This window comes from Martes martes (genome assembly GCF_963455335.1).
Source record: "Martes martes genome assembly, chromosome: 5".
Taxonomy (NCBI): Eukaryota; Metazoa; Chordata; class Mammalia; order Carnivora; family Mustelidae; genus Martes; species Martes martes.
The window spans coordinates 76,348,053-76,374,399 of NC_137892.1; the positions used below are offsets into that span (position 1 = coordinate 76,348,053).

At 36.5% G+C, this 26,347-nt stretch overlaps 2 protein-coding genes and 1 long non-coding RNA gene across 5 annotated transcripts in view; 1 reads left to right on the forward strand and 2 right to left on the reverse strand.

Moving 5' to 3' along the window:
* LOC308343168 overlaps positions 1-4,488 on the reverse strand; it is a 41,383-nt gene extending 36,895 nt beyond the window's left edge. Inside the window, exon 1 of the long non-coding RNA XR_013966863.1 lies at positions 4,085-4,488. This is a non-coding gene — a long non-coding RNA (uncharacterized lncRNA). The remainder of the gene's footprint in view (positions 1-4,084) is intronic.
* Positions 4,461-8,356, forward strand: SMIM15 (small integral membrane protein 15). Of its 3 annotated transcripts, none has more exons than XM_080804166.1 (3): positions 4,461-4,591; positions 5,822-5,961; positions 6,809-8,356. In XM_080804166.1, the coding sequence occupies exons 2-3, from the start codon at positions 5,854-5,856 to the stop codon at positions 7,043-7,045; spliced, it is 345 nt and encodes a 114-aa protein (XP_080660292.1). In that variant the 5' UTR covers positions 4,461-4,591; positions 5,822-5,853; the 3' UTR covers positions 7,046-8,356. The 3 variants fall into 3 exon arrangements, with proteins under 3 accessions (XP_080660292.1, XP_080660290.1, XP_080660291.1); XM_080804164.1 differs by having other exon boundaries at positions 4,579-5,094; XM_080804165.1 differs by having other exon boundaries at positions 4,583-5,322.
* Positions 8,357-13,715: 5,359 nt separating this feature from the next.
* The window catches only part of NDUFAF2 (NADH:ubiquinone oxidoreductase complex assembly factor 2), a 157,286-nt gene continuing 144,654 nt past the window's right edge, over positions 13,716-26,347 (reverse strand). Inside the window, exon 4 of the mRNA XM_080803707.1 lies at positions 13,716-14,034. Coding sequence (XP_080659833.1) covers positions 13,783-14,034 — 252 coding nt within the window. The 3' untranslated portion in view covers positions 13,716-13,782. The remainder of the gene's footprint in view (positions 14,035-26,347) is intronic.

The window sequence follows — 26,347 nt, forward strand, 5'->3', positions numbered from 1 at the left end:
TGAAAAAATTCTGTAAATTACCCAAAGCAGCAATATGTAACCAAACACACTGAATGTTTCTAAATGTATACAAGAAGCCCTGGGCAGCAAGGAAAAATCAACAAGAGTCCCATCTGCTGTTCAATCTAAGTATTTCTCCTGCAATCTCCACTGGGAATAATGAAGCTGGAAAATATCTAGAGAGAGCATCTAGTCTGCATATACACTTTTGCCCTATTTTCAAAGATCCCTATATATAGATACCTACTCCAGTTTGTTCTTATCATAAATCTTAGCACTAATAGTCTATTTTCCTTGTTACACACTTGGAAATTATTAGGCAACTAGTATTCTTTCATTAACAAGATAACCACAGTTACTTTACCTTTCTCCAAACACCTTACCTGCTCATCATTAGACTGGGGCATCCATTATTGCCCTGAAAACATACTACAACTGTTTAGTACTTTAATACAAACTTCACAACTTCCCAAGATTTAGGTTATTTCATGATTTGTTCAAACTACAAATTAAAGTAAAACTAACAGTTTTATTTGTGGGAGCAATGCTGTATCTTGGAATCATTTATTCAAATCAATATTCTTAGATACTGAGGTAACTGATCATATACTGCTTACCTTCTAGCAGGAAAAACAGACAAACTGGTAAACAAGTTGTCAGATTGGAGTGCTATGAAAAAAAATTTAAGTGATAAGAGGTAGAGAGGGGTTTTTGTGAGGAGGTAACATCTGCCCTGTAAAGATGAGAATAATGTTCCAAGCAATTTTTGGCTGAAGTAGGTTTAACTAGTTATTCTGCTATATATGCATTCCTTCTGAATTGTTTAACCTTGCACTGCTCCCTCCTGAATGTTCTTGTTCTTAATTTGAAGACTAATTCTTTTAAAAGCTTTTCATTACCTCCTTAATTGGTATATCCCATAAGTTAAAGAAGCATGCCTTCTAATTTAAATAAGTATTCTATAACATTAGGTCATTGTTTTAGTAAGTTTCTTCCAAATTACATTTACCAATCTGTGAAAAATAACAACATTTGGAAAAAAAACTTTGTGTTACTGGATAGGTCTACATAAATATTCTAAAAAACAGTAGTTTTGTGGTTCTTTCTAAGTAAAACAGACTGAAAGCAAACTGGCAGAGTAGGACCCATTCAGAAGCTGAGGCGGATGGGAGGATGGAAAACACAGTTAATGATGGCTTGGTTTAATAGTAGTGAAAGCCTAACAGAGGAATTAGCTGACAGAGATCACATATGTGTGATGAAGAAGCAAATCAACTGGCAAAGTTGGAGAGAACCTTTTGCACCACACTAGCTCTTTGAGACATGCTGCCACCACCTGGGCAACAAGAAATTCTAAAGTATGGAAAATTTTTGATTGTGATAATCAGTTAATCGACAAAATAAAATTTAAAAATACACTTTCATTTTATGAAATCAACATTTTTTGACAAGTCTTTGGATATTAAAGAAGAGCAGGGATTTTGGCCAGATGGGTTTAAAATCCTGTTCTACTCCTTTTCAAGTCTCTGATTCCTTATCTGTAAAATGGGTATGAGAACATTATTATTTGGGGTTGTTTAGTCCCAGGATTAGTAATAATAGATCTGAAGTATCTAGCCCAGTACCTGGTATATAGTGAATACTCAATAAAGAGCTTTTAAGAAGTTATTATTTTTCAATATGATCTTGCAAATACTGCTAAGACCTGATTATTACTTTTTAAATCAATAATTGTGCCCTTTAAGAAATGTATTTTCAGGGCGCTTGGGTGGCTCATTCACTTAACTGTCTGATTTTGGCTCAGGCTGTGATCTTGGGGTCCTGGGATAGAGCCTCATATCTGGCTCCGTGCTCAGCGGGGAGGATGCTTATCCCTCTCCTTCTGCCCCTCCCCCCACTTGGCCTGCACCCGCATGCACACTCTTTCAAATAAATAAACTCTTAAAAAAAAGAAATGTATTTTCATTATGTTTCAATGAAAGGAAGAAACTAACAATAAAATTTAGGGAAGAAACCAATTTCATCAAATTAAGTCAAATATGTGAACTGTTACTGCAGAGAAATAAGCACCAAATGTTGAGCAGGTAGGAAAGTTCTCAAGATCTTTAGTCAAGTTTAGATTTTTATAATAGAATCTTATTCAGGTTTTACTCATTCATGATTTTTTTTTTCACTCACAATTTTGACATAAGTCAAGGGGAAATGCAACTTTGTACCACCAACAGAAAAAGACTTTTTATTTGGTCCCCAGCATCGCCACCAAAAAAAATAAATAAATAAATAAATAAAAAGACTTTTAAAACAAATGACAGAGAGGGCTTACCTTCTCAAGAAGAAAAAAAAAACGGTCAAAATTTTGTAATGTTCTTTTTTTCAAGATAACTAGTGTGAATGGGGTGGGAGGCACGATATTATGCAAAGACAAATCCTTAATAGTGTAAAGCTTTGTTAATTTGGCTAAAGTTACATGAGTAAGATTTCTTAAAAATAAATACAAGCAGAGCTTATTTTCTTGTTATTCTAAGTTGGCATTCATTTGTGAAAGAATAAAATCCAATTGAGGATCTTTTCAAATAAAGAATAAGACCTTAAGAAAATTGGCTGTTTCCGCTAAATTCCTTGTTCCGCTGCCACTTACGAAGCATAAGTTAGAAAAATGGCCAAGCCCAGTCCAACTGACATAATTTTAAAGCTGAAAGAACACCAGAGATGACCTAGTGTATGTTCCACATAAAGAAGAGGAAACAGGCTCAGAGTGACTTACAGCGTATACAAATCAACAGTTTCACAACTCACAAGCTAAGACTCCTCACTACAGAAAATAGTGCACAGTATCTGAACCAATCTTGATACCATCTTTCATGAAGGCAATGCAGGTTGCATTAAGGGGCTCAGCTGTGGCAACCCCTATTATTCCTGGGCTTGCATTCTGTCCTGGAACTGAAAACTAGGTCAGTAGTATCAGACTGCGAAGGCAGGGTGGAGACTACAGCCAGAGCTACAGAGGCTTCTTATGCAACCTTTCTTGTAGCTCAAGTCTCCCGTGCATTTAACAAGGGAAGCAGCAAAAGGCAGTAATTGGGTATATTGTGCATCCATAATTAAATCAAAACACACACACCTTGGCCTCTGGAGTGAAGGATGTTAAAATACATCCTGACCCCCTCCTGCAGTTACTATTTGAACCAGTTTTTTAGAGCTCACATAGTTCCCTCTAGCAAGTGAAGTTTTCGGTATACACAATCCAGTGACCGAGTCTGCTTTTTCTGGCTACTACAAGTACAGGTTAGGTCCAAGCAGCACAAGCTTTGAAACCATCATCCAAGTTTTCAAACAAGAATGAGTAAGAAAACAACTGCTGCTAATACAAGATACAAACATTAACATATGCCCAACGAACAGTATTTTAGATCACTAGATTATTTGCCAAAAGCCTGTTCCCTGGTAAATAATAGTTACTGTTGTTATATCTAAACTAGTTATGCATGTCACAGCTTGCTCCTCAAAGAGAACATTCTATAGTCTCTCAAGAATAAAACCCTGCTGTATTTGGCACACAAAAGTGAAGAGGTCTTGCAACATTCTCAGCGGTAGTCAAACAGAGCAGTTCGGTGCAAGCAATCATAAAATTTGGTCACCAACCAAACCAGAGTTAATCTCTCAGTTCCTGTAGATTAGAAGACAATATTAAGCTCACGCTTTCTGCTTGTTGACTTTTGCATCCCTTTGTGTATTGAAAGAACAAGTATCTCTGTGGGAATTCTATGCCCAGTTTATTTACCGAGTTTACTTTGGGCAAGTACGGTTCATTTCGTGTGTGTGTGTGTGTGTGTGTGTGTGTGTGAAATGAGTTAGGTTCTCAAACTAAAAACAAACAGCAAAAATCCCCTCTTCACACAGAACGGTTGCATTTTTCCTTAGTAATAAGGTTCGGTGGAGCCACCATGGTCCAGCTGCTTCATTGTCGGCAGTACGTGAGGCTTTAACTATTGTCCAACCAGAAGATGAGAGGGGCAAGGGGTGGAGTGTGAACCAGGAGGAGGAACTCGCCAGAATCCTTCAACAGTCTCTGTGGGACCCTCACCTTGACTTCGGGCGGTTTGCGGAGACCAACTTCTTTCTTGCCGCCGCTCTTTAGTCTGTTTCCAGGGGCTACATACATCACCCACCGGGGCCCGCCATCAACGGTCTGGTTCCAGCAGGGCAGGGAGCTGTCTCCTGGCTGACATCTGGGGCAGAGGGCCGGCAGGGTTCCGGACCGCCTCCTGGAGACTGAGTCCACCCACGCCTCCTTCGCTGGCCCCTTCGTCCCGACAGCAGGCGACGGTCTCGGGCTCCCCGCTAGAGGCCAGCCGGAGCGCCGCCACACGCCCGGCGTGGCCTCACCTGCCGCTCCCCGGGTAGCCGGGCGCCGCCCTTCCCCGTCCTCCCCGCCCCCGAGAGTCCTCGAAGCCCAGGTCCCGGGACCCACACAAGAATGGCGCAGCCGGAAACTGGCCCCTCGACTTCCTCAGGCCCACTCGGGGCTGAGGCCGGCCTGTGGGCGGGACGGGAAAGCCGCGGCTTCCGCCTTCCTGCTTCCGGCCTGGAGGTGAGTTGGGAGTAGGGGTCTGAACCCAGGGCCCCGGCCGTGGTGTAGGGTGGGCTGCTGGTGACCCTTTTGCCCGCGTTCCCGGAGGAGGTGGCCACGGCGCCGGCGGACTGGGCTGTGGCGGGACCAAGTCCGGATTCCCGGAAACCACCCGCTTTCCGAGCCTCCCACCTCGGGGTATTGCCCGCTGAGGCCGAGGGGTGCTTCAACGTGGCCCCTGGGCGGGCTGCTGGATGGGATACTAAAGCAGGAATGAGCAGGGGCGAAGCAGGGATGGTCGGGACTTGCGGATCCCGGTGAAGTACTATCCGCTGCAGCTTCAGAAGCCGGGCAGGTCTGGTTTGGAGATCAAGCCCGGTCGACCCTTTACGGAAAGAAGAGTGATACTGATTCCAGTTGTGGAGACACGTGCGTTTGGGTCCGAAATGGAAGTGCACGGGAGCTTTGTGGCCTGTGGACGATAACTTTTTTGTGTTAACGGCTAAAACTTAGCCACAAACCAGGTCGTTCACTTCCGCGTTACTCTTTTTTGCATATTGCCTTAGTTAATTCATTACCGTGCTGGAGAAGCTTAAAGGAACAGATGGGATCTCTGTGTGGGCCTAAGAATTCAAGGGCAGGGGGCGGAGGCTGGACTATTTAACAATATACTAGCGGCACTTTAGTGTTTTCTGTTGAAAATAGGAAGAGACCGGTGGAAGGATATTAAAGCCAGTGGTAGTTTCCTTGAGGTAATGGGATTGTGACTGATTTTTGTTTTGGTTTTCTGTAAAGAACACGAATTGTATAATAGGGAGACCAAAAAACCTTTAAAGAATAAAGTGAGATGTAGAATTTTTAATTATGTACCTAACCTTACAAGTTAACGACTTTTTTAGTATAAAAAGTTCAAAGCCTAGGAATGGATGTGCTGTAATTTACCAGTTAATTAATTTGTCTTTTTATATGTCCGTGAGCTTCATAATTTTATTTTTGAAGTAACTTAGTAAAATATTTGTAATTACTCCAATAGGATTTTCTTAGAGGGCCTTTGCAGTTGTAGTAATGATTTTCTTCAAATTAGGAAGAAATAGGTATTAAACGTCCATAATGTGCCAGGCAGTTTTACACGTCATTTATAGGTTGCAAGTAGACAGTTTTGAAATTGTCCATTTGAAAGTGTTTTAAAGTTATCCTGAAAGTTGTGACTTAAACTTTTTTTCTTTTATCTGTTCTTTTCAACCCACCCAGTATGTAAAATTTAAACCTTCTCTCACGAGTGTATGGTAGAGCTAATAAAGAAGAAGACAAACAAGGAAGGGTCATCTGAAATTGTAATTGGCCCATTAATAATCCCAGGACAAAGTTGGAAAGAAGTACTCAAGCATAAGGTAGATGACTTTAAATCCCAGCTGAAATTGTGGTTGTATGTACACCCATTCCTACCCAAGTATTCTTAATTTTCACCTTTGAGTAGAGGTCACACAAAACAAAAGGTTGAAAAGCCTCTGAGGCAAAATAGAAAATGTCACTCAGATCCATACCGTCCTTATTTACCAGATTGCCCTCCCATACCAACTCAGTGGAACAAAATGCATGGCACCTGTTATGGGTAATTTTGTCATTTATTAAATTATGTCCTCAAGGAGGAGTCTCCAGAGCCGAAAGAGGGCATAAAATAGCATGTCATTTTTGCTTGTATCTCTTTGCATATGAATGTGGATATTTCCACACTTCCCATACCCTGTCCTTTTCATTCTGGGAAACAGCCCTCCATTACCTTCCTTTCCCCAAGCATTTCTTGTTCTCTGTGGCTTGTCCTTTTCAAACACCAAATTTGATGAATCATACTTTTGTTAATTAATACTTAATACTAAGACTGTGTCCAAAAAAATAACAGGATTCTGCTGTTTCCTGGAATGAGTGCTTAAGACAAGATTCTTTCAAAAGTCTGCTAAATAAAATTTGACTACAAAGAATGCATAGTCCCTATGACAGATTCCAGATGGTTTTTACTTTTATCTTTATACCTTAAATCTTTTAAGTGTTACCCTAGTTTATTTCTTCTTAACTGGAAGTAACAGTCCATATTAAAATGGTACCATCTGATGGTTTTTAAAAACAAAAAGCTAATCAGTGATAACAATTCTGAGTTAACTAATTGTATGATGTAACTCTTCAAAATTTGATTAATCACGAAGTCTTTTCTCTTGTTGCCCTCTCTTCTCTTTTTCAAAGACGGCTACAAAGATGTTTGATATAAAGGCTTGGGCTGAGTATGTTGTGGAATGGGCTGCAAAGGACCCATATGGCTTCCTTACAACAGTTATCCTGGCCCTTACTCCATTGTTTCTAGCAAGTGCAGTACTGTCCTGGAAATTGGCCAAGATGATTGAGGCCAGGGAAAAGGAGCAAAAGAAGAAACAAAAACGTCAAGAAAATATTGCAAAAGCTAAACGACTAAAAAAGGATTGAAGGAATGAACAAACAGGCTATAGAACCAGAAGAACATAATTTGGAAAATTAATGCAGTGTTGAAAGGACCCACTAAGGTTTCTTTTCTGGTTTTTATGGCAGAAATTTGTTGTAAACAAAGTTGGAGCACCTGTAAGAATCATGTTAGTTGTGACCTTTACTGCAGCAACTTTTAGATTTTGGTGTAGAAGTCTGTTCACAGTTACTGTAAACTGGCATTTATTATGCTATAAATTCTTTATAATTGACTTAGTCATTTGCCACTTTGTAGCTTATGTTCTGAAATGAAAACAGCCTGTGGAGAAAAATGACTATACATTATGAACTCTATTCAAATAATGGCTTAGAATGGGGTCCTGTTCAGGACAAAGGGAATTGAGAATGTAAAAATCAAAACTGTCCTGAGGTGAAAGTGTGCTTTGGCTTAAAAAGGCATATAGTATATTATTTACATCTTTTATTATTATTGCTTCTTTCTTGGAATAGAATAATTTCTGGCTTTCTCAAAGCCACATACTAAGCAATGACCATGTTTTGCATTTTTCTCATTAGCCTTTGAGATAATTATCATTCTGCCTTTTTTAAAAATCTCATTTTATAAAGAATTCTATTGGCTATGTAGAATACCACCTACCAGATAGAACAGTTTTTGTACTTGTAAACCTGCCATTTTCTTAGAGATGTCTTGTTGAATAGAATAACACTATGATTTAAAGCTTGCAGTAAAAATGCCAAACTTTGTGTTTCCTTGGAACAAGTTTATTCTTTATTGTGCTATGTAGAAATGTAAAGTAGTTAAAATGTCTTACCACATAATTTGTTCATTATATAGATGCCACTTTTGTGTTTTTATTCCAGTATTCATTTTAATTTATCTAATAATGATACTCTATGATCAAGCACGTTCATGGTGACAATTAAAATTTCAGACTTCTCGTAAGGAATTCTTAAAAAGTAATAATTAAGTCCTATTGCATAAGTGGTAAAAGTTTAACATTTGGAAAAATTTCGTTCATCATACTAGTAATTGGGTGAAAAAGGCAAATTGTGTCAAAATGAGAATGTGTTAAAATTAGAAATAAAGAGCTAAAGGATATTTCCTTCAGCTAAGTAGTATAACTGGAACTTTTTACTATTAAACATGGCTTTTATAAATGCACGTCTAATAATTTTATTCGCTGTCAGTATATAATAGCTTATTAATATTTTCCTCACCTCTGATAATGATTTTAAATTATAAAAAAATTGTCCACCAGCTATAATTTAACAATGAAACTAGATACTGAAATAAATTTGATACTTTTTTATAAAGAGGTCCTGGGTTTTTTTTTTAAGGGGCGTTAATAATAAAGTAAAGTTAGATATGTTATAGAAGTTAGACTTTTCACAGGGTTTTGAGTTTCATTTCTAGCTAAAAGTCTACTTACAAAAGTTAAGAGCAATATTTCTCAACTATGAAAACTTAAGGACTCCTGAGAATGCTTCTGGACTGGTCTGAACACTATTTAGTACTTTCACTTTAGGTTGTCAGTTCTTACGTGGTGCCAGTGGAATGAACATATTGCAACTTCCATTTTGTTACTTAACCAAGGTAGGATATCTAGTGATCTTTGTCACTGAACTTTTAATCGTTGAAATAACCATTGAAATTAAAACTTAAAAATATGCTTCTATAAATCTACTGGCCCTCCTGGGTCCGCAGAGCACAGTTGAAGAAAAACGAGGTTAAGATATATCTAAAATGTGTTTGGGCTTCTGCAATTAAGCTGTTCGTGAAAGAAATTTATATACGTAAGTCTTGCTTATGGCCACATTTTAGAGTCAAATATTGAAGCAAAAGATATATTCACCATAATTTTTAGTTATCTACTAGAGCTGTGTTTTCATTGGTTCTCTTGTTACAATTTAAAGATATTTTAACTGAAATCCGTTTTTCTATAATTTCTTTAAAGTCTTAACACGTGCCAGTTTTGTATTTGACATATGCCATTTGTTTCTTTAGCTTTAGCTTTTCCAACATTTATGGAGCCTTTTTTTTTATTTTCTTTTAATAAACATACAATGTATTTTTATCCCCAGGGGTACAGATCTGTGAATCGTCAGGTTTACACATTTCACAGCACTCATCATAGCCCATACCCTCCCCAATGTCCATTTCCCCACCACCCTCTCCCGTCCCCCCGCCCCCCGCAACCCTCAGTCTGTTTCTTGAAATTGAGTCTTTTATGGGAGCCTTTTTTTATATATGTGAGATCATTAGGTTTTATAATATGGATGTCTATATGTTTATGTGTATGGGGGAAATGGGGGGATGTAAAAGAATACTATGAGGGTTGGGATCCTTCAGAAAAAAAAACTCACTGCAACAAATAGTACTATTGATGAAAGAATGTTTTACTATTAGCTGTAATACTTCTTTTAAAAATTGCCTTTTGTGCTGTTTCTGAAGTTTTGAGAACTAATACGGTTTTGGGAAAAACACAGGCTGCTTATAACAGACATTTTTTTTTTTTAAGATTTTATTTATTTATTTGACAGACAGAGATGACAGGTAGGCAGAGAGGCAGGCAGAGAGAGGAAGGGAAGCAGGCTCCCTGCTGAGCAGAGAGCCCGATGCGGGGCTCGATCCGAGGACCCCGGGATCAGGACCCGAGCTGAAGGCAGAAGCTTTAACCCACTGAGCAACCCAGGCGCCCCTATAACAGACATTTTACTCAAAAAAAAAAAAAAAAAAAAAGTTTGTGTGTCAGAATTTGATTCATACTATCCATGTGATAAACTTCAGCATGGTATTACTGTATGAGATATACTTTTTAGTGTACCATTTTTTGCTTTGATTTCTTGAAATTAGAGTAAGCAAACGAAGTAAGCTTACCATGCTGTGAGCTGGAAACCAGTGTTGAGATAAATTATAATTAGCAGCTCCTGACCCATTCGTTCTCTCCTTATACAGAATGTAAAAGGGCAAGGGGCACTTACAGCTCATCTGGTATTACATGACAGGAAGTCGGATTCCTATTCATGATTATTTTTATGTTTGCGGTTGGTTGTAGCATCACTCAGATTTACTTCATATCTGGACTATATACATGTACATGTGTGTATATTTCTCAAACATATTAAACATATTAAATTGCATATTAGATTGCATGTTCAAAGACCACGAGTTTGGGATATATAAAATAGAACTTAGGGTTTATTCCTATGTGATTTCTTGGAATCTTTTAACTTAATTTGACTGTTATAGACTCTTCTCACTTCTGTTTTTTCACCAACAAACACAAACACAGTTTGAGAAAGCCTGTTCTGTTTAAATTTAGGTTACATTTTATTTTATTTTTTTCTGTTTTATTTTTTGTTTGGTGAGATCAGGTTATGTTTTAAATAGTGTGGTTAATGAGATAAAAAACATAAGGCTGATTCAAGGCTGATTAAATTAAGAAATGAAGTGACAGACAGAAATCGGTTTGTAAAAGTAGAAATGGAAAAGAGTAACAGATAATGGGAAAATTTTTTTTCCTCCATTTTTACTGATTTTCAACATCACATATCCAAGTTATAGCTAATAGGCTAGATTTGTATGATTGAACCCAACAGCCAACACATTTTCTGTACTTGAACGGTCAAGTCTGCTACATGCACATGTCGCACAGGCATGGGAAATCAAGAACAATTTACCTCTGAAAAGTACATAAGGTATATATGATACTTTAATTACTTTGAAATGAACATTTTTACTTTTGGAATTAAAAAAATTTTTGCATAGGTCTAAAGTCTGTCTTGAAGAAATAAAGACATTTTCATTTACTTATTTTAAGACATTTTCATTAAAAAAAACTTATAAAAGTCCAAAATATAACTATTGAAAATACAACATATGGTGGACAAACTAATACTTTACTTAATACTTTAATTGTGCTTTGCATGTGTCTGGCATAAAAGCCAAATATAAAAAAGATTGCTTAGAAGGGTAATTTAAATTAGGCCAAAGTTATAGTGAAATTTTTATGTAGGACATTAAACTGTTTTGATACCATCTAGCAGCACCACAGTCATCCAAAACATATTAGTCTTGAGGAAAGGAGTGTGGATGGATTACTATAAATGTCATTTCCAGTTCTTGAAATCACTTTAAAACTGCATGCTCTAGGAGTGGTATCTGGCTGGTTCAGTCAGTAGAATGTGTGACTCTTGATCTTGGGGTTGTAAGTTTGAGCCCCACATTGGACATAGAGATTATTTTAAAAGAGACTTTTTTTTTTTTTAAGTACATGCTCTACTAATAATGGTGGGCCAGTATCATAATATTTTCCCACAAGGACTTTTGGTTAAGATTTTCTTTTGCTGCTTATGTAAGTAAAACAGGTTATTTTAATTTATTTTACTTTTTTTTTAATGCCTCATCTATTTACTATTTACTTTTTTTAGGTTTTTATTTAAATTCCAGTTAGTTAACATACAGTGTAACATTAGTTTCAGGTGTACACTTTGGTGATTGAGCACTTCCGTACATCACCCAGTGCTCATCACAAGTGCTTTCCTTAGTCCCCTTCACCTATTTCACTCATCCTCCTTCCCACTTCCCCTCTGGTAATCATCAGTTTGTTCTTTATAGTTAAAAAAAACAAGTATTTTACAATGAAAACATAAAAAATAAAAATGAATGTAAATTCTGTCATATGTTAAAATATTTACATACTGTAAGGCAAACATTTATAAAAAGATATGTATAGAATACATTTAATAAGCTAATAGCAACTTGGCAGTAGAAATAGTCTAGCATGTTAGAACATTTGCAATTTTTCTTGTAACCCAGGACACAGGAACATCTTAATTTACAGTCATTTGTACCTCTTTTTATACTGCCTGGTGGCTAGTTCTTTTTGCCTGTATGGCAAAATGTAATATTATTATGTAATGATAGAATGGTTAACCTCATATTAAGAGATTGCTGGAATGGTAGTATTTTTACCAAGGGGCTTTTCTGTCATTCAGTAAGTGTGTTATGGTAATTACATTTGATTATTTCTTTTAATATTACATTTTACAAAGTATTTTTCTCTAATTTATTTCTTAAACAATTAAAAATTTTTACTTCTATTAAGTAAAAATATTAACTGGTGTTTTTAGGAAGTCACTGTTAAAACATAACCAGGCATTTCCTATAGAGCATTAAAATTTGAATCACTTACTCAGTAAATATATATTGAGCACCTATTATAATGCCATACATTTTGAGAAGTCTGTTTTAGCAATAAAAACTTAGTTGTGCACTTCGGAAAACGTATCATCCTTCAAAAATACTTTTGTATAATAATGGGTGTTTTAACATTACCCATCTATGTTTTTCTTCAATATACAAGCCACTGGAATCCCCACTGTCCTTGCAATCACAGAGTACTCTCTTCTGTTTTTCATTTTCTCAAAGGGATTTTTTTTTGTTCTTTTCTTTTTGTGGGGGAGGGGGATAGGGCAGAGCGAGAGAGAGACCGAGAGAGAGACAGAGCGAGAATCCCAAGCAGGCTCTGCTCTCACAACCCTAATGTCATGACCTGAGCCAAAATCAGGAGTCGGACGCTTAACTGACTGAGCCACCCAGGAGCCCCTCTCAGAATAGTTTTTAAACTTAGGGAACTCCAGTTACTGTACCATTTCTCTGTTTACTGTCCTTTGAGACTTTTGTGTCTCTTGGTCCTAATTCTTCTTCTCAAACTCCAGGTCTTCATGACTTTCCATTATCAGCTACATTTTCTTGGCCTCCACATGTTTTATCCAAGTTCACGTTTTTGATTAATCCTTTAGAATCTTACAGACTGCCTCTCCAGAAATGGCAGTCTTCTCATTTTTCTCTCTTTTTAACTGGGTACTTTAGGAGAGCTCGCAAATTACCCTTACCTTCTATCATGATATACACTGGGGTTCTGAAATGATCATAAAGATCCAAAGTGTACTGAGAATTTACAACTACAGGATACTTCACAAAGGAGCAATCCTAAGAGAGGAAACCTAAGTGAATTCATTAACAGAATGATGACTAAAGCAAATAAAGAAATTAAATATAGGGGTGCCTGGGTGGCTCAATGGGTTGAGCCTCTGCCTTTGGCTCAGGTCATGATCTCAGGGTCCTGGGATGGAGCCCGGCATCGGGCTCTCTGCTTAGCGGGTTCTCTTTCTCTCTCTCTGCCTACTTGTGATCTCTGTCTGTCAAATAAATAAATAAATACATAAATAAAATCTTTAAAGGAAAAAAAAAAGTTAAACATAAAAGAAGTTAGATTTTGGAGTGCCTGGCTGGCTCAGTTGGTAGAGCATGTGACTCTTGATCTCGGGATTATAAGTTTGAGCCCCACATTGGGTGTAGAGATTACTTAAAAAGCTTATTTATTTGAGAGTGAGCAAGAAGGAGGAATAAAGAGCAGGGGGAGGGGCAGGAGGAGAGAGAAAAGCAGATTTAGTGCCTAGCAGGGAGCCCGACATGGGGCTAGATGCTGGGACTCTGAGATCATGACTCAAGCCGAAGGCAGACGCTTAACCAAGCCACCCAGGTGCCCCTAGATTATTAAAAAAAAAAAAGGTTTCTATAGTTCATAATCTCATATTTCTTATGCATACTAAAAATGAATTCTTAAGCTTAATGGATTAGAGAACTACTTACTGTACAGTCAGGAAATAAAGTAATTTTTACTTATTTTATTGTTAAAAAAGTTACATACAAATGAAATACTACCACAGTATATTCATTGATTGGGGTTCTTGCCCCCTTGTGGCATCCAGGATCCTGGCTGAAAGGTTTTACCAGTGCTGGTGGGAGCCGCTGTGGGTTCTTCCTTTCCAAAGTATGGAGCAGAGGCATGCCCTTTGATCTGAGTTTGAACTGGTGGAGATAAAAGTTCTTCATTGCTCCCTTTGCTAAGAAGTTTTTCTTTTTCATAAAGATCTTGATTTTTCATTTTAATTTCTTCTCTATGTTTTTCATTCTTTAGTATTTCCTGCATGTATATATAAATGGAAGAAATTATTAAATTTCTAGTTAGAAGAAAACACAAACTATAGGTTTTATAAAATAGCTAATAAATATATACATATACATGATACTTTGCATTTAAATAATATATAGATATGCACAGGACACATTTTATAATTTTTATTAATATTTTATTAATTATATTAATACTTATTTGACAGAGGGAGAGAGCACAAGTGGGAGTGGCAAAAGGAGACGGAAAAGCAGGTTTCCCACTGAGCAGGGAATTGGATGTGGGGCTTGATTCTAGGCCCCCAGGATCTTGGCCTGAGCTGAAGGCAGACGCTTAACCTACTGAGCCCCCAGGCACCCCTCAGCTTTTTTAAACTTGTCCTGTGGGGCGCCCAGGTTCTGTCCCTCAAAATTGCTATTCTACCCATAAGGATCTATAACCCAAATTACTGTATTTCATTGAATACAATGGAAACATTGAATTTAAGATTTAAGAAGCATCTGTGCGTGCACTCTCTCTCCCCACCCCCACCATCAAATAAATAAATATTACAAAAAAAAAAAAAGAAGCATCACTGTTAACACGTACCACTAAAAAAGGGTGAACTCTACACACCCTCATTTCAGAGATATTAAAATTTGAAAAGATGGGCATCTTAAAAACAGATGAAATATAGTCATTACATCTTTTATCTTTATTGATTCCTTTTTCCTTTTGTCTTAACAATTACTTTTGAATTGGTAGTATTTTTAAATTTTCTTTTTGCTTACCTGTATTTTTAAATTTTTCCTTAACATGTATCATTTATAATATGAAAAAAACCGAATGTTAATGTAACTAATATTTGACAACACTGACAAAAACAGGTTCTTCCAAGTTATGTGTTTTAATTTAAACATTTTATTCAACACTTAAAAGCAACATCTGGGTATCTAAATGTATGATGCCACCTTTCTGTTTCTAAAGTGAATTTCAAGTAGTAATAGTCCTTTAAAAAGGTAAACACTGATAATTAAAATCACATTGGAAACAATGGTTTCTACTTAAAGGAAAAAAAGGTTTTTTGAGGGGGCGGGTATAGTGTTACAGAATTAGTTTTAGGTACAAAGTGGGCCATCTAATGAAACTCCTCCTTCAAAGCAAACATGTTTGGGAAAGAATATAAATATTCATGTAATTTCTACAACACAGACCAATTCCCCATGAGTAGTTCAATAACCACAGTAACTGAGTTTAGGGGCAGCTCTTAGGTGCAAGGAGAGTTAGAGCAGTGAGGCTTTTATGCACCCTGTAGAATTCTCAGGAGAAGTGACCATCTATCACAGAGGAAATCTCTCTCAATGTGATACTGGAAATAGTGGAATTTAGAAAGAATACTTTTTCTTATCTCCATACTCTTCAATACCTTCTATGACCTGCTGTGTCTTCATGGAAGCTCTTGAGAAGAATGAAAGCTACAGAACAGGGTTGAACTTACACTAGTAACCCACCACAGGTAGCAAAACGCAACTGAGAAGTTGGTCTGCAGCTTGTTTGGTTTTGGTGTAAGATCAGTCACTTCACATCGCCTGAAGCTGCCCACGCTGCTTTATTTACCTCAGCTCTACTGTTGCAGTCTTACAGCTGGTGTAAGCCTCTAGCTTCTGCATCAAGACAATTGAGGACAGAAAGCTGTTGCTTCTTTTGTTCTGTCTCCACATAATTTCTCTTTACTCACCATCACTCTGCCAAATTTCCTTCTTACAATAACCATTTAGGCAAATAAACCCACTGTGAATATGTTAATTATTTTAACATATGAAGACAGATTAAAAATTTCAAAGTTGAGAAACATGGAGATTATAATTTTTCCTAGAAAAGGATTTCCTTTTTGTCTTTCTTTTTTTAAAACTAATTGTTACCAGACCCTTCCTAACAGCCTCCAGGAAAATTAAACAACATAAATCATGTATGAAAGGAAATCTAGTTTTGTAAATATTTGGAATAGATAAAATGAAAGCAGTTAGGTGGAAAAAATAGGAATCTGTGGACTTAAATAATTGTGTAACAAAGCCTATTTTACAGTAGGAATTACCATAAAATAAGAATTTTCCTTACATTTTCTTGAACAACACCTTAAGTCTAAGTATGTTCATCAATAAAAACAGTATGTTTATTTCAATGTGTAGAGATAAACCAAGAGCGAGCAAGTAGGTCTTCATATAAATGTTCATATGTTTAAAACAAATATCCTTTTATGTGCTGCTTTTTTCCCTGACAATATTCTTCAACATAAAAAAAAGACGGTTTTATGACTTGGCATCGTACCACGATTTACTTAATGAACACCCCTACTGTTATTTCCAATATTACACATTTTCATTAAACAACAACACCACTTTGATGACCATCTACATAGGTCTTTGACTCAAACAGACATAATTTCCATGCCAAACCATCTTTCACTGTGACACCAAGAAGGTCACTTAAGTATTTTTCAGTTTCAGTTTCTTTTTTTATTACAAAGCTTTAGTCATCAAGATGGTATGGGTCTGGCACTAAAATAGATAACATAGGTCAATGGAACAGAATAGAAAACCCAGAAATGACCCCACAAATAGCTGGTCAATTAATCTTTGACAAAGCAGGAAAGAATATCCAGTGGGAAATAACTCTTTTCAATAAATGCTGCTGGAAGACCTGGGAAACAGCAACATGCAGAAGAATGAAACTGGACTACTTTCTTACGCCACACACAGAAAGAAATTGAAAATGGATGAAAGACCTAAATGTGAGACCTAAAACTATAAAAATCCTAGAAAAGAACACAGGTGGTACAAATATCTTTTAACTTTCCTTTTTGCTAGGTAGAAAGTATGATAAAAATGGAAATCTGGATCCTTGGTGGTCTACTGACACAGAAGAAAACTTTAAAGAAAAAACAAAGTGCATGGTCAACCAAAATAGTAACTATTACTGGAGGAAAGCTGGCTTAAATGTAAATACAACTATGGTGTTTTGTCCGATATCCAAGATCTGTAAAGAACTTCTCAAACTCAACACCCAAAAAACAGATAATCAAGTCAAAAAATGGGCAGAAGATATGAGCAGATACTTCTCCAAAGAAGACAATACAAATGGCTAACAGACACATGAAAAAGTGTTCATCATCATTAGCCATCAGGGAAATTCAAATCAAAACCACATTGAGACTCTGTCTCCGTTTCTTTATCTGAAAAGTGGAAATAAAATGACTGTGTATGTATAAATATTTACACCTCAAATACTCATATGTATACTCTTCACATTGTTAGGTCTTCTGAAAGTTTGTGGTTAAGACCATGGGCTCTGAAATAGGACCCCCTGCATACAAATCCCAGTTTGGGCATGTCCTAGCTCCGTGATCCTGTCAGTGTTGCTGAACTTCTCTGTGTCTCAGTTTCCTTGTGTAAAATGGAGATAACAATTCTGTCTTCTTCCACGGGGTGTTGTAAGGACTGGGGAAGAACTGGCTCAGCAGAGCACTGATAAGATAGTAGAAGAGGGTACAGGTGAATTTTTCTGTAGTGGACTTTAGATAGTCAATAAATGGGTGGATTATTTATTCATTTCATTAAAAAATAAACACACCAAATTTATATCCATCCGTTTTTTTTTTTTTACTTCAGAGTAGAAATAAAATTTCTTCAATACTTAAACTGTTTAAGTAATTAAAATTTTAACTCACTATTTTGTGAAATTGAACAACTGTTGTGAAAACTTTGTAAATAGCAGAATCCCTATATCAATGGTTATTCTTATGAAGAATAAATAGACAAAGTTCATGATTTTGCTAAACTGAAAAATCTTCAATGTTTTAAAGTGCCACAGCTCTCGACAAAGGCAGCTATCATTACCACTTGACTGAGGATAGAGGTGTTAGTAAAACATCTACTGACTTGAGAACAAGATGGAGTAACTAGTAACACATTAGTCTTTCTGCCATAAACAACTATCAACTTATCAGATATTAAACAATAGGTAGTACAGTACTGTGATTCCTGAGAGAAGGGAAACAAATGAGATAAGCCCTGTATTGCTTCAGCTTGCTGCCTGCAGACATATTATGGGCTGCTGCATAGGGTGGGCGAACCCAAGCAAAAGTTGTGCTAAAGAGATGGAGACGTTGGTTACAGAGGCCGAGGAAGCCAGAGTTTGTGGGGCAGAATACCACAGTACAGAGGAAAAAAGTTCTAGAAATCTGCACAGGGGACCCACTTAAGTGTCTCACTGAGTACAAGGGTAGGGTGAGATGCTACAGGGCCAGGAATAACTAGTTAGGAGCTATAAACTGAATAACTGTTGGAACATGCATGAAAATAAAAGACATTCAAGTTCTAATCAGCCAGAGATGCCTCACTGAACACACTGAACACACAAGTATTCAGACACTCAGAAAGATAACTCTTTAGGAGTAAAGTAAGTGGAGAGTAGAGGTAACTCTAGACATGTGTTGTCCAATACAGTAGCCACTAGTCACACATTTAAAATTACTTAAATTAAAGCTTCAGCTCCTCCACTGCACTAGACATATTTCAAGTGTTTAGTAGCTAAATGTGACTAGAAACTCCTATTGGATACCACTGCTAGATCCACTCTAACGAAACTTAAAAATAAGTTTCCAAAAGTTTGGCTGATAAACTTTTAATTTCATGTCCTCTGGATAAAACTCAACATTTTTAAAAGCAGGACATCAAAACCCAGACTGTAAACAATATACTATTTCAGTGTTCATCATCCAATCAAGAAGTGAAGAAGGAAAGTGTGATCCAAACCCAGACAATAGAAGCAGAATCACACATGATAGAAATCATGAAAATATCTCATAATTATGTGATAAATATAAGGACTTTATTAAAACTGCTATAAATATGTTCAAGGATTTACCTAACAGCAAATTAAACACTGCAGAAGAAAAGAACAATGAATCTGAAAACAAGGCAATGGAAACCATCCAAACTGATGTAACAGGGGGGGAAAAAAGCTTAAAAACTGTTCGAGAGCCTCAGTAAGCTGTGGGACAATATCAAGCACTCTAATATGTAAGTGGAGTCACAGAGAAGATAGGAAGGGAAGGAAATAATGGGTAAAAATATTCCAGATAGGCAAACATAAATCTATATATCTAAGAAACTAAAAAAAAAAAAAAAAAAAAAAAAAGACACAAAAAACCAAAACTAAAACCAAACCAAACAAACTCCAAGCAGGAGAAATACAAAACCAAAATACATAAAATCAAATTGCTAAAAGCTAACGAAAAAGAGAAAACCTTAAGATCAGCTACAGAAAAAAGATTTATTTACAGAAGAGACAAAAATAAATACTGTTGAGTTCTCATCAGAAAGAATGCAAGGTGTAACACATGGATTGACTTTAATGTGCTGAAAGATAAGAAAAACTGCTAACTTTATATATAAAATATATTAAAATATATAAAATCCTATACGCAAATATCCCTTCAAAAATGAAGTGATAACATTTTCAGGCAAACAAAGGCTAAATTTATCACAACCCCCTACCAAAAGAAACATTAAAGAAAGTACTTCAGGCTGAAGGAAAATGATACAAGATGAAAACTTGAATCTACATAACAGAATTTACAGTGACAGAAATGACCAGAATGGAGGACCTCACTGCACAGAATAATGCTAGATTTGTAGACACTATGCTATATGCTTGATGCGCTGGAACTTTACGTCACCCACTGGACACTCCTTGAGCACATGAGGAGTATCATCATACTGAACATGGAAACTACGGCTTTGGATTTTGAGGTATTCTTAAGGCTTGCAAAGATATCAGTTATCTTTGATGAGAAGTACAACCCGAAGGCAAGGAGACTGTTGTGATTATATGCAGCCCTCAAATTAATAGCACTAGGCAGGAGGGAGACAATGCCTTACTCCCTCTCTACTCCTATCCAACAAAGAGCCTCAGCGCACCAAACCATCCATGTCCTACACCACTGTCCTGGCTTCCCTGGTCTGGGCTTTGAAGCAGTAATGTCAACAATGAGTTTTCTCCATCTGAGGTGGAGCCCAGTGGAGTTGACAATCAGAAAGTCATGCATGAGGTCAACCCCATTCTGAGAAGTTCACATCATAGAGTCCCTGAGAGTGAAGTATTGAAGGATATCACTTTTAACTCAGCTTAAGGAAGAAAAGAAAGAAACCATACTCAAAGCATGAGCTTATAGCAAAATCTGTTATTTTAGAACTTTCCCTGAATATACTGTTAATGAATGACTATTCTGTGACAATCTCCTTCATTTCAACAGGCAGCAGGGTATTCAGTTGGAGCAAATCAGCTTAAATTTTTTTTATGAAGCCTTGATACTGGGAAAAGAGACAAATTCAGTTGTAAAAAGTACTACGTATTAATGTTTGAATTTATGTATTTTTCCACGTCATTATACATAATTATAATTATACATTATTATTATATTATATATATAATATTATTATATATTATAATTATACATTATTATATTATTATTATATTATTATATTATACATTATTATTGTTTGTGAAGGATTACACTTAAGATTTTTTTTAAAAAAGGAAAATAACTGAATGCCTTTAAAAAAATCCCTGGATGCTTTTAAAAAGCTCACCGCTGTTTTTAGCACAGTCAAGTTAATGGTTATTTACTGTGTGCAATTCATTAATTCAGTGATGTGAACTCAAGCCCCAAAAGGTATAGCTCAAGTCCCTTCCAGTGCCACTTCTTGGCTAAGTTCTGGTTAAGAGCCCTTTTGGTAGCTGTAGTACTGTACTCAGTGTTGCAAATTGCTAAGTGTGGTATAAAGTTTTGTACTTTGCTAAGTTGGACAGTTTTTTAAAATTAATATCACACAGACAAAAAGCTTGAAAATGGAATCTACTGACATGCTGACTTAAACAGCTATTCATAGACCTCAGCGATGATATGATACCAATTCAATCACACAGTCCCCTGTGCAAATTCTAGTTTACATGAATTTTCTGAGATGGTGTAGATCAGCTCTGATACACAGTTATACACAGGAGGTGTTAGGTAATAGAACTGAATATTAGAACTATACAAAAAAAAGAGGTAAAACAATTGGCAGGATGGGACTAGACATCTCTGTAATGATTCCTTGGGAGAGATTATGGAAACTGAGGCAATGTAAATTTGAACTGCGGAACTCCATTCTAGTATCTCAGAGAAGGGAGAGAACTGACCAAGTGCTCTCTGATGGAAGAGAGCTGCAAGAAAGTTTAGATTACTCAAGTACTGAGGAGAGAAGGGCTGAGAAATATCTGAGTGAGTCAAAAAGGTTACCCAAGATTTTTCAGGGATCCACATCATTCTGCATCCCTGGGGCCACACTTAGACTAGAGGTGTGAGAATGAACAGTTCCGAGTCTATACTATTAAATGGAATTGAATATTTGGATAAAGATCTAAACAAACATAAAAAAACACCTTAGGGACACCTGGGTGGCTCAGTTGGTTAAGCCGCTGTCTTCGGCTCAGGTCATGATCCCAGGGTCATGGGATCGAGTCCCACATCGGGTTCCTTGCTCCGCAGGGAGCCTGCTTCTCTCGCTGTCTCTGCCTGCCTCTCTGCCTGCTTGTGTGTACTCTTTCTCTCTCTCTCTGGCAAATAAATAAAAATCTTAAAAAAAAAAAATCTTGGGAATATTATCTGTTTTTACACATATATTCTAGTAAACAAGGGAAGGTAATTACAAATTACCCATTATTACTAATTTAAGATATATAAAATGTCACTAGTATTTTTAAATTTATTTGTATGTGCCATTTGTATAAATAAAAGCACATAATAGTTTGATATAATTCAAGATCCTAATCCCCTAACCCTATTTGAACTGAGAATTCTTCTATCAAGGAGTATTTCAGTAATGCTCTCTATATACATATATATCATGCTGATGGTGTGATATGCATATTAAATATAAAATTCAGATTTTAATAATATAACAGATTTTAACAGATTTTAAAATAATTTGATAATTTTCATATAGATGGATCTGTGAATGGAACAGAGCTAATGGTTAAGTCCTTTATTAGGGAATTATAATGTTTGTTTTAAAAGTGCTATAATAATAATAACAGATTTTAAAATAATTTGATAATTTTCATATAGATGGATCTGTGAATGGAACAGAGCTAATGGTTAAGTCCTTTATTAGGGAATTATAATGTTTGTTTTAAAAGTGCTATAAATCCAGCTAAGAAAAAAAGCAGGTACAATACACATATGCATATCATAATCCAGTGCTTCTTTGATGTTCTGGTTCCATGCTTCCCTGGAGTTCAGTATTTATAAATGGTCTCCATTTGGTTTCAACTACTTGTGAATTCCAAGTATAACATATATAACTATGTTCCTCAAACTTAAGTACAAAACACATCTCAAGATAAAATCTAAATACAGTTTAAAGTAAGTTAAACAGTTCTTTATTGTTAGAGAGTTTATTACATTCAAGAGCAAGCAAAGATGTAGGAGTTAGTCTTATGCATAATGATAAAATTAGCCATGTCACTAGATTTTTTTTTTCACATCTTCTGTAAGATTAAAAACAAGGCCATTTCATACTGATCAAGTTACATCACATACAAAAAAAAAAAAAAGAGAAATCAAAGTCTTTAAAAGTTTTTATTTGAAATTATAAATTAACAATATATTTGTGGCGAAAGTATAATGTAGATATAACTTTAATAACTACTGGATCTAGGTATATACTTTCAAAGAGCACATAAGATAAAGATACAATGAGGGACGCCTGGGTGGCTCAGTTGGTTAAGCGGCTGCCTTCGGCTCAGGTCGTGATCCCAGCGTCCTGGGATCGAGTCCCACATCGGGCTCCTTGCTCCGCAGGGAGCCTGCTTCTCCCTCTGCCACTCTGTTTGCCTGTGCTCACTCTCTCTCTTTCTCTCTCTCTGACAAATAAATAAATAAAATCTAAAAAAAAAAAAAAAAGGAAAAGAAAAGATAGAGATACAATGAAAGTTTTAGTCTTGGAAAGAGATGAACTTTCTAAAATACTTAAATTAATAAGTACATCTCCCCAATTCATTTGTTTTTTCACCTCTTGCCACACATATGCTATATATAATAAAATACATTTGACTTTGACAGTTCCATTAATTTCTTTTCATAATTTAAACTATACATATGAATATTTTTTATTTTAATGAATATGAAAAATTTTAAAGTATAAGCACCCTGCCTTTTGTCAATTTAAGAAAAAACATTTTGAAGAATACAAAAGATTTAGAAAGTACAGTATAAGTGAAAATTTGGCAGAAAGTACGTTCCAGGTCCCCAAACCATATACATTTGGTTACTAAACAGTGATCTCACCCAAAAAGTAGCCTCCCAGAATATGCAACTTTCCTCTACCCCACAATCAAAATAATTATAATGAGAATTTGGTGTACAACTATTCCAAAATGTTCTAAGCTGAATATTCTTTTTACAGTGTCATTTTTGTAATATACCATGAAATAATTCAGGTCTAATAAATATGACAGCAATGCCCAAGCTTGAAAATATTGCCAAATTGTTGATTTAAACTACATTTTCTAGTTCTACAAGTTGAACTGTCAGGATGAAAAAAAAAAGGTTATTAGATCACATTTGTTCAATATATGAAAGGGAGAGAGAAAAAAGAGCAGGGAGGGACATAGGTCACCAAAAGGTACTCTGTATCAGACCCAAGGCAATGCCTGCTAGATTAGTAATAAAAAATGAACTGAATCTTGGTTGGATGGGATCAGAAACCAAAACGGTAAATAAATGACAACGCTTAGGTAGTATGACAGTACCAGGTTGCTAAGAAATCTATTAGAATGAGACAACAAGCAAGCAAGTTCTCCTGTAACAGAAGCTGCTCTTGCTATGTGTTCTTGCCAATCACTAGTGTGCTTCTGCCAAATCAATGTCACATTTAATTTATTCACATTCAAATCTATTGCAAACAGACTTTGATCAATTACAATCACAAAAATGCAGACTGAGTTTTGTTGTTTTGACATGCTTTCTTGAACTTCTCTCCTACATTTTTGAAACACATTTCTAATTGCAAGAAGTTCATCTCAATGATTTTTGTTATTTAAGGGGACAATTGTTAAGATTTGTTTATATTCCTTGCTGGTAGGAATTTCTGGTGTTGAGTTTTCTGTCGTTGAACTTGAGCCAGATTAATTATTACATCTCAAAATGTTACTAAAAGGAAATAATCACAGAGCTCAAGTCATTAATATAGTTTTACAGGTGGTATTTCTTTTAATAAAATAAATGAACTTCCATCTATATGAAAAAAAAAGACCTTTGAGCATAAAGATACAATTACTTAATTGAAAAAGAAATATAGCAGTTAAACATTAATAAAAAAAATAATTAGACTCACTTAACTTTAGTCCTATTTAATTGCACTGCCCTGGTGGGAGACAAAGAAAACCTTGCTCCCCTGTGTGAGAAGTGCGAAAACCCATTATCCCTGGGAAAGAAGCAATGGCTTGTCAGGCCTGGGCTCCTAGAGTTGGGAAGAAGTGCAGAGGCTGGAGCCCTGAAGGAAAAAGGAGGCTCCATCTGTGAAGGACTGTTAGCACTTACTGAGCTGTTATATGCCAGCTGCTGTAGGGAGAAAACAGTTCTACTCTTCTAGGTTGAGGGAGGGAAGGAAAGGAACTGGGAGGAAGAATCAAACAGGTCATAGCCGTGGAGGGAGGTTACCTTCTCCAGGACCTAACGCAGAGGTACTGTCCTTTGATGCAAGGGACAATAAACCTACGACCCTGCAAGATATACTCATTCATTCATGAATTTTTTTAAAAAAAGATTTTATTTATTTATTTGACAGACAGAGATCACAAGTAGGCAGAGAGGCAGGCACAGAGAGAGGGGGAAAGCAGGTTCCCTGCTGAACAGAGCCCAATTCAGGGCTCAATCCCAGGACCCTGAGATCATCACCTGAGCCAAAGGCAGAGGCTTAATCCACTGAGCCGCCCAGGCGCCCTCACTCATGAATTTTTTATTCTTTCTTTCATTGAATAAATATATATGAGCACCTACAATTCAAGGGCCTGGGGATACGGAGAACAAAACCTGGCTTCTGCTCTTAAGTAGCTTCCTTGGGGGCCAAGAGGAAAACAAAAGGAGGTTGCCTGCCTCCTGACTCGTCTAGGAATCAAGGCAGGGTAGAGTTGGGTAAACACCAATGGTCAGTTTTGTGGCTAATGCTTATGGGTTCTTTCCTACTTTCTCATTTGCTCATTCATTGGTTCATTTAGATATCGACAGCCCACTATGTGCCAAGGACACAGTGAGAAGATACAATCTTTAGCCTAAATTCAAGGAACTCAAAATCTAAGGAAGAGAGATGGGTTAAAAATTAATGAAATTACAATATGATAAATTCTGTGATAATATTAAGCAAAGAATGTTTGAGACTGCAGAAGAAAAGCTGGTGTTCCTATTATTATCCACAGAGTGGGGAGGAGGGGGTAAGGTCTGAGTCTTAACAACAGGAATGAACCAGAGAACTGAGAACAGAGGAGACATGCTGGGAAGAGGTGAGTACATGCTCACAGGTTCAGAGGAGTAAAGCAGCACAGCAAATTCAGAACACTGGAAGCAGTTCATACAGCATACAGGGGTGAGAACATGCTGACTCTTACAATGTGATGTTAGGACATTTAGCTTTCATCCTGAAAGCCATGGTGAAGTATTTTGGCTCTGTAGCAAGAGTAGGATTTCCAGATAAAGGAGGAGAATGCTCAGTTAATATGCATTTTGAATAAACAACAAATGATTATTTTGCATACATTATTCTTATATATTGCATAGTATATACTTATAATTATTCATTGTTGGTTTGAAACTTAAATTTAACTAGGTGCCCTGTATTTTTATTTGCAAAATCTGGCAAACACAGCAGGAGACTTACGTGTTTATACCACACTAAAAAAAAATGACTCTAGCAACTGTAAAAATTAGATCAGAAGGAAGCGAGACTCAAATAGAGAAATTAGACAGGATGCTACTGCAGAAATAGAACTGAAACGTCATTAGGGCAGGAACCAAGACAGGTAGTGAGATGGAGGGGAAAAGACAGATTGTGATGATACTCAAAATGAGAAAGGTCTTGGTCATCAAGAGTGTGGAGCTGAACCAGAACAGGACCATTCCCATGTCTCTGATGATGATGGATGACAGGGTAATGCCATCAACCATGGAGGAAACAGGGAAGAAGCGTATCTGTTTTAGATACACTGAATTTGAGATGTCTACAAAATACCCAAATATTACGCA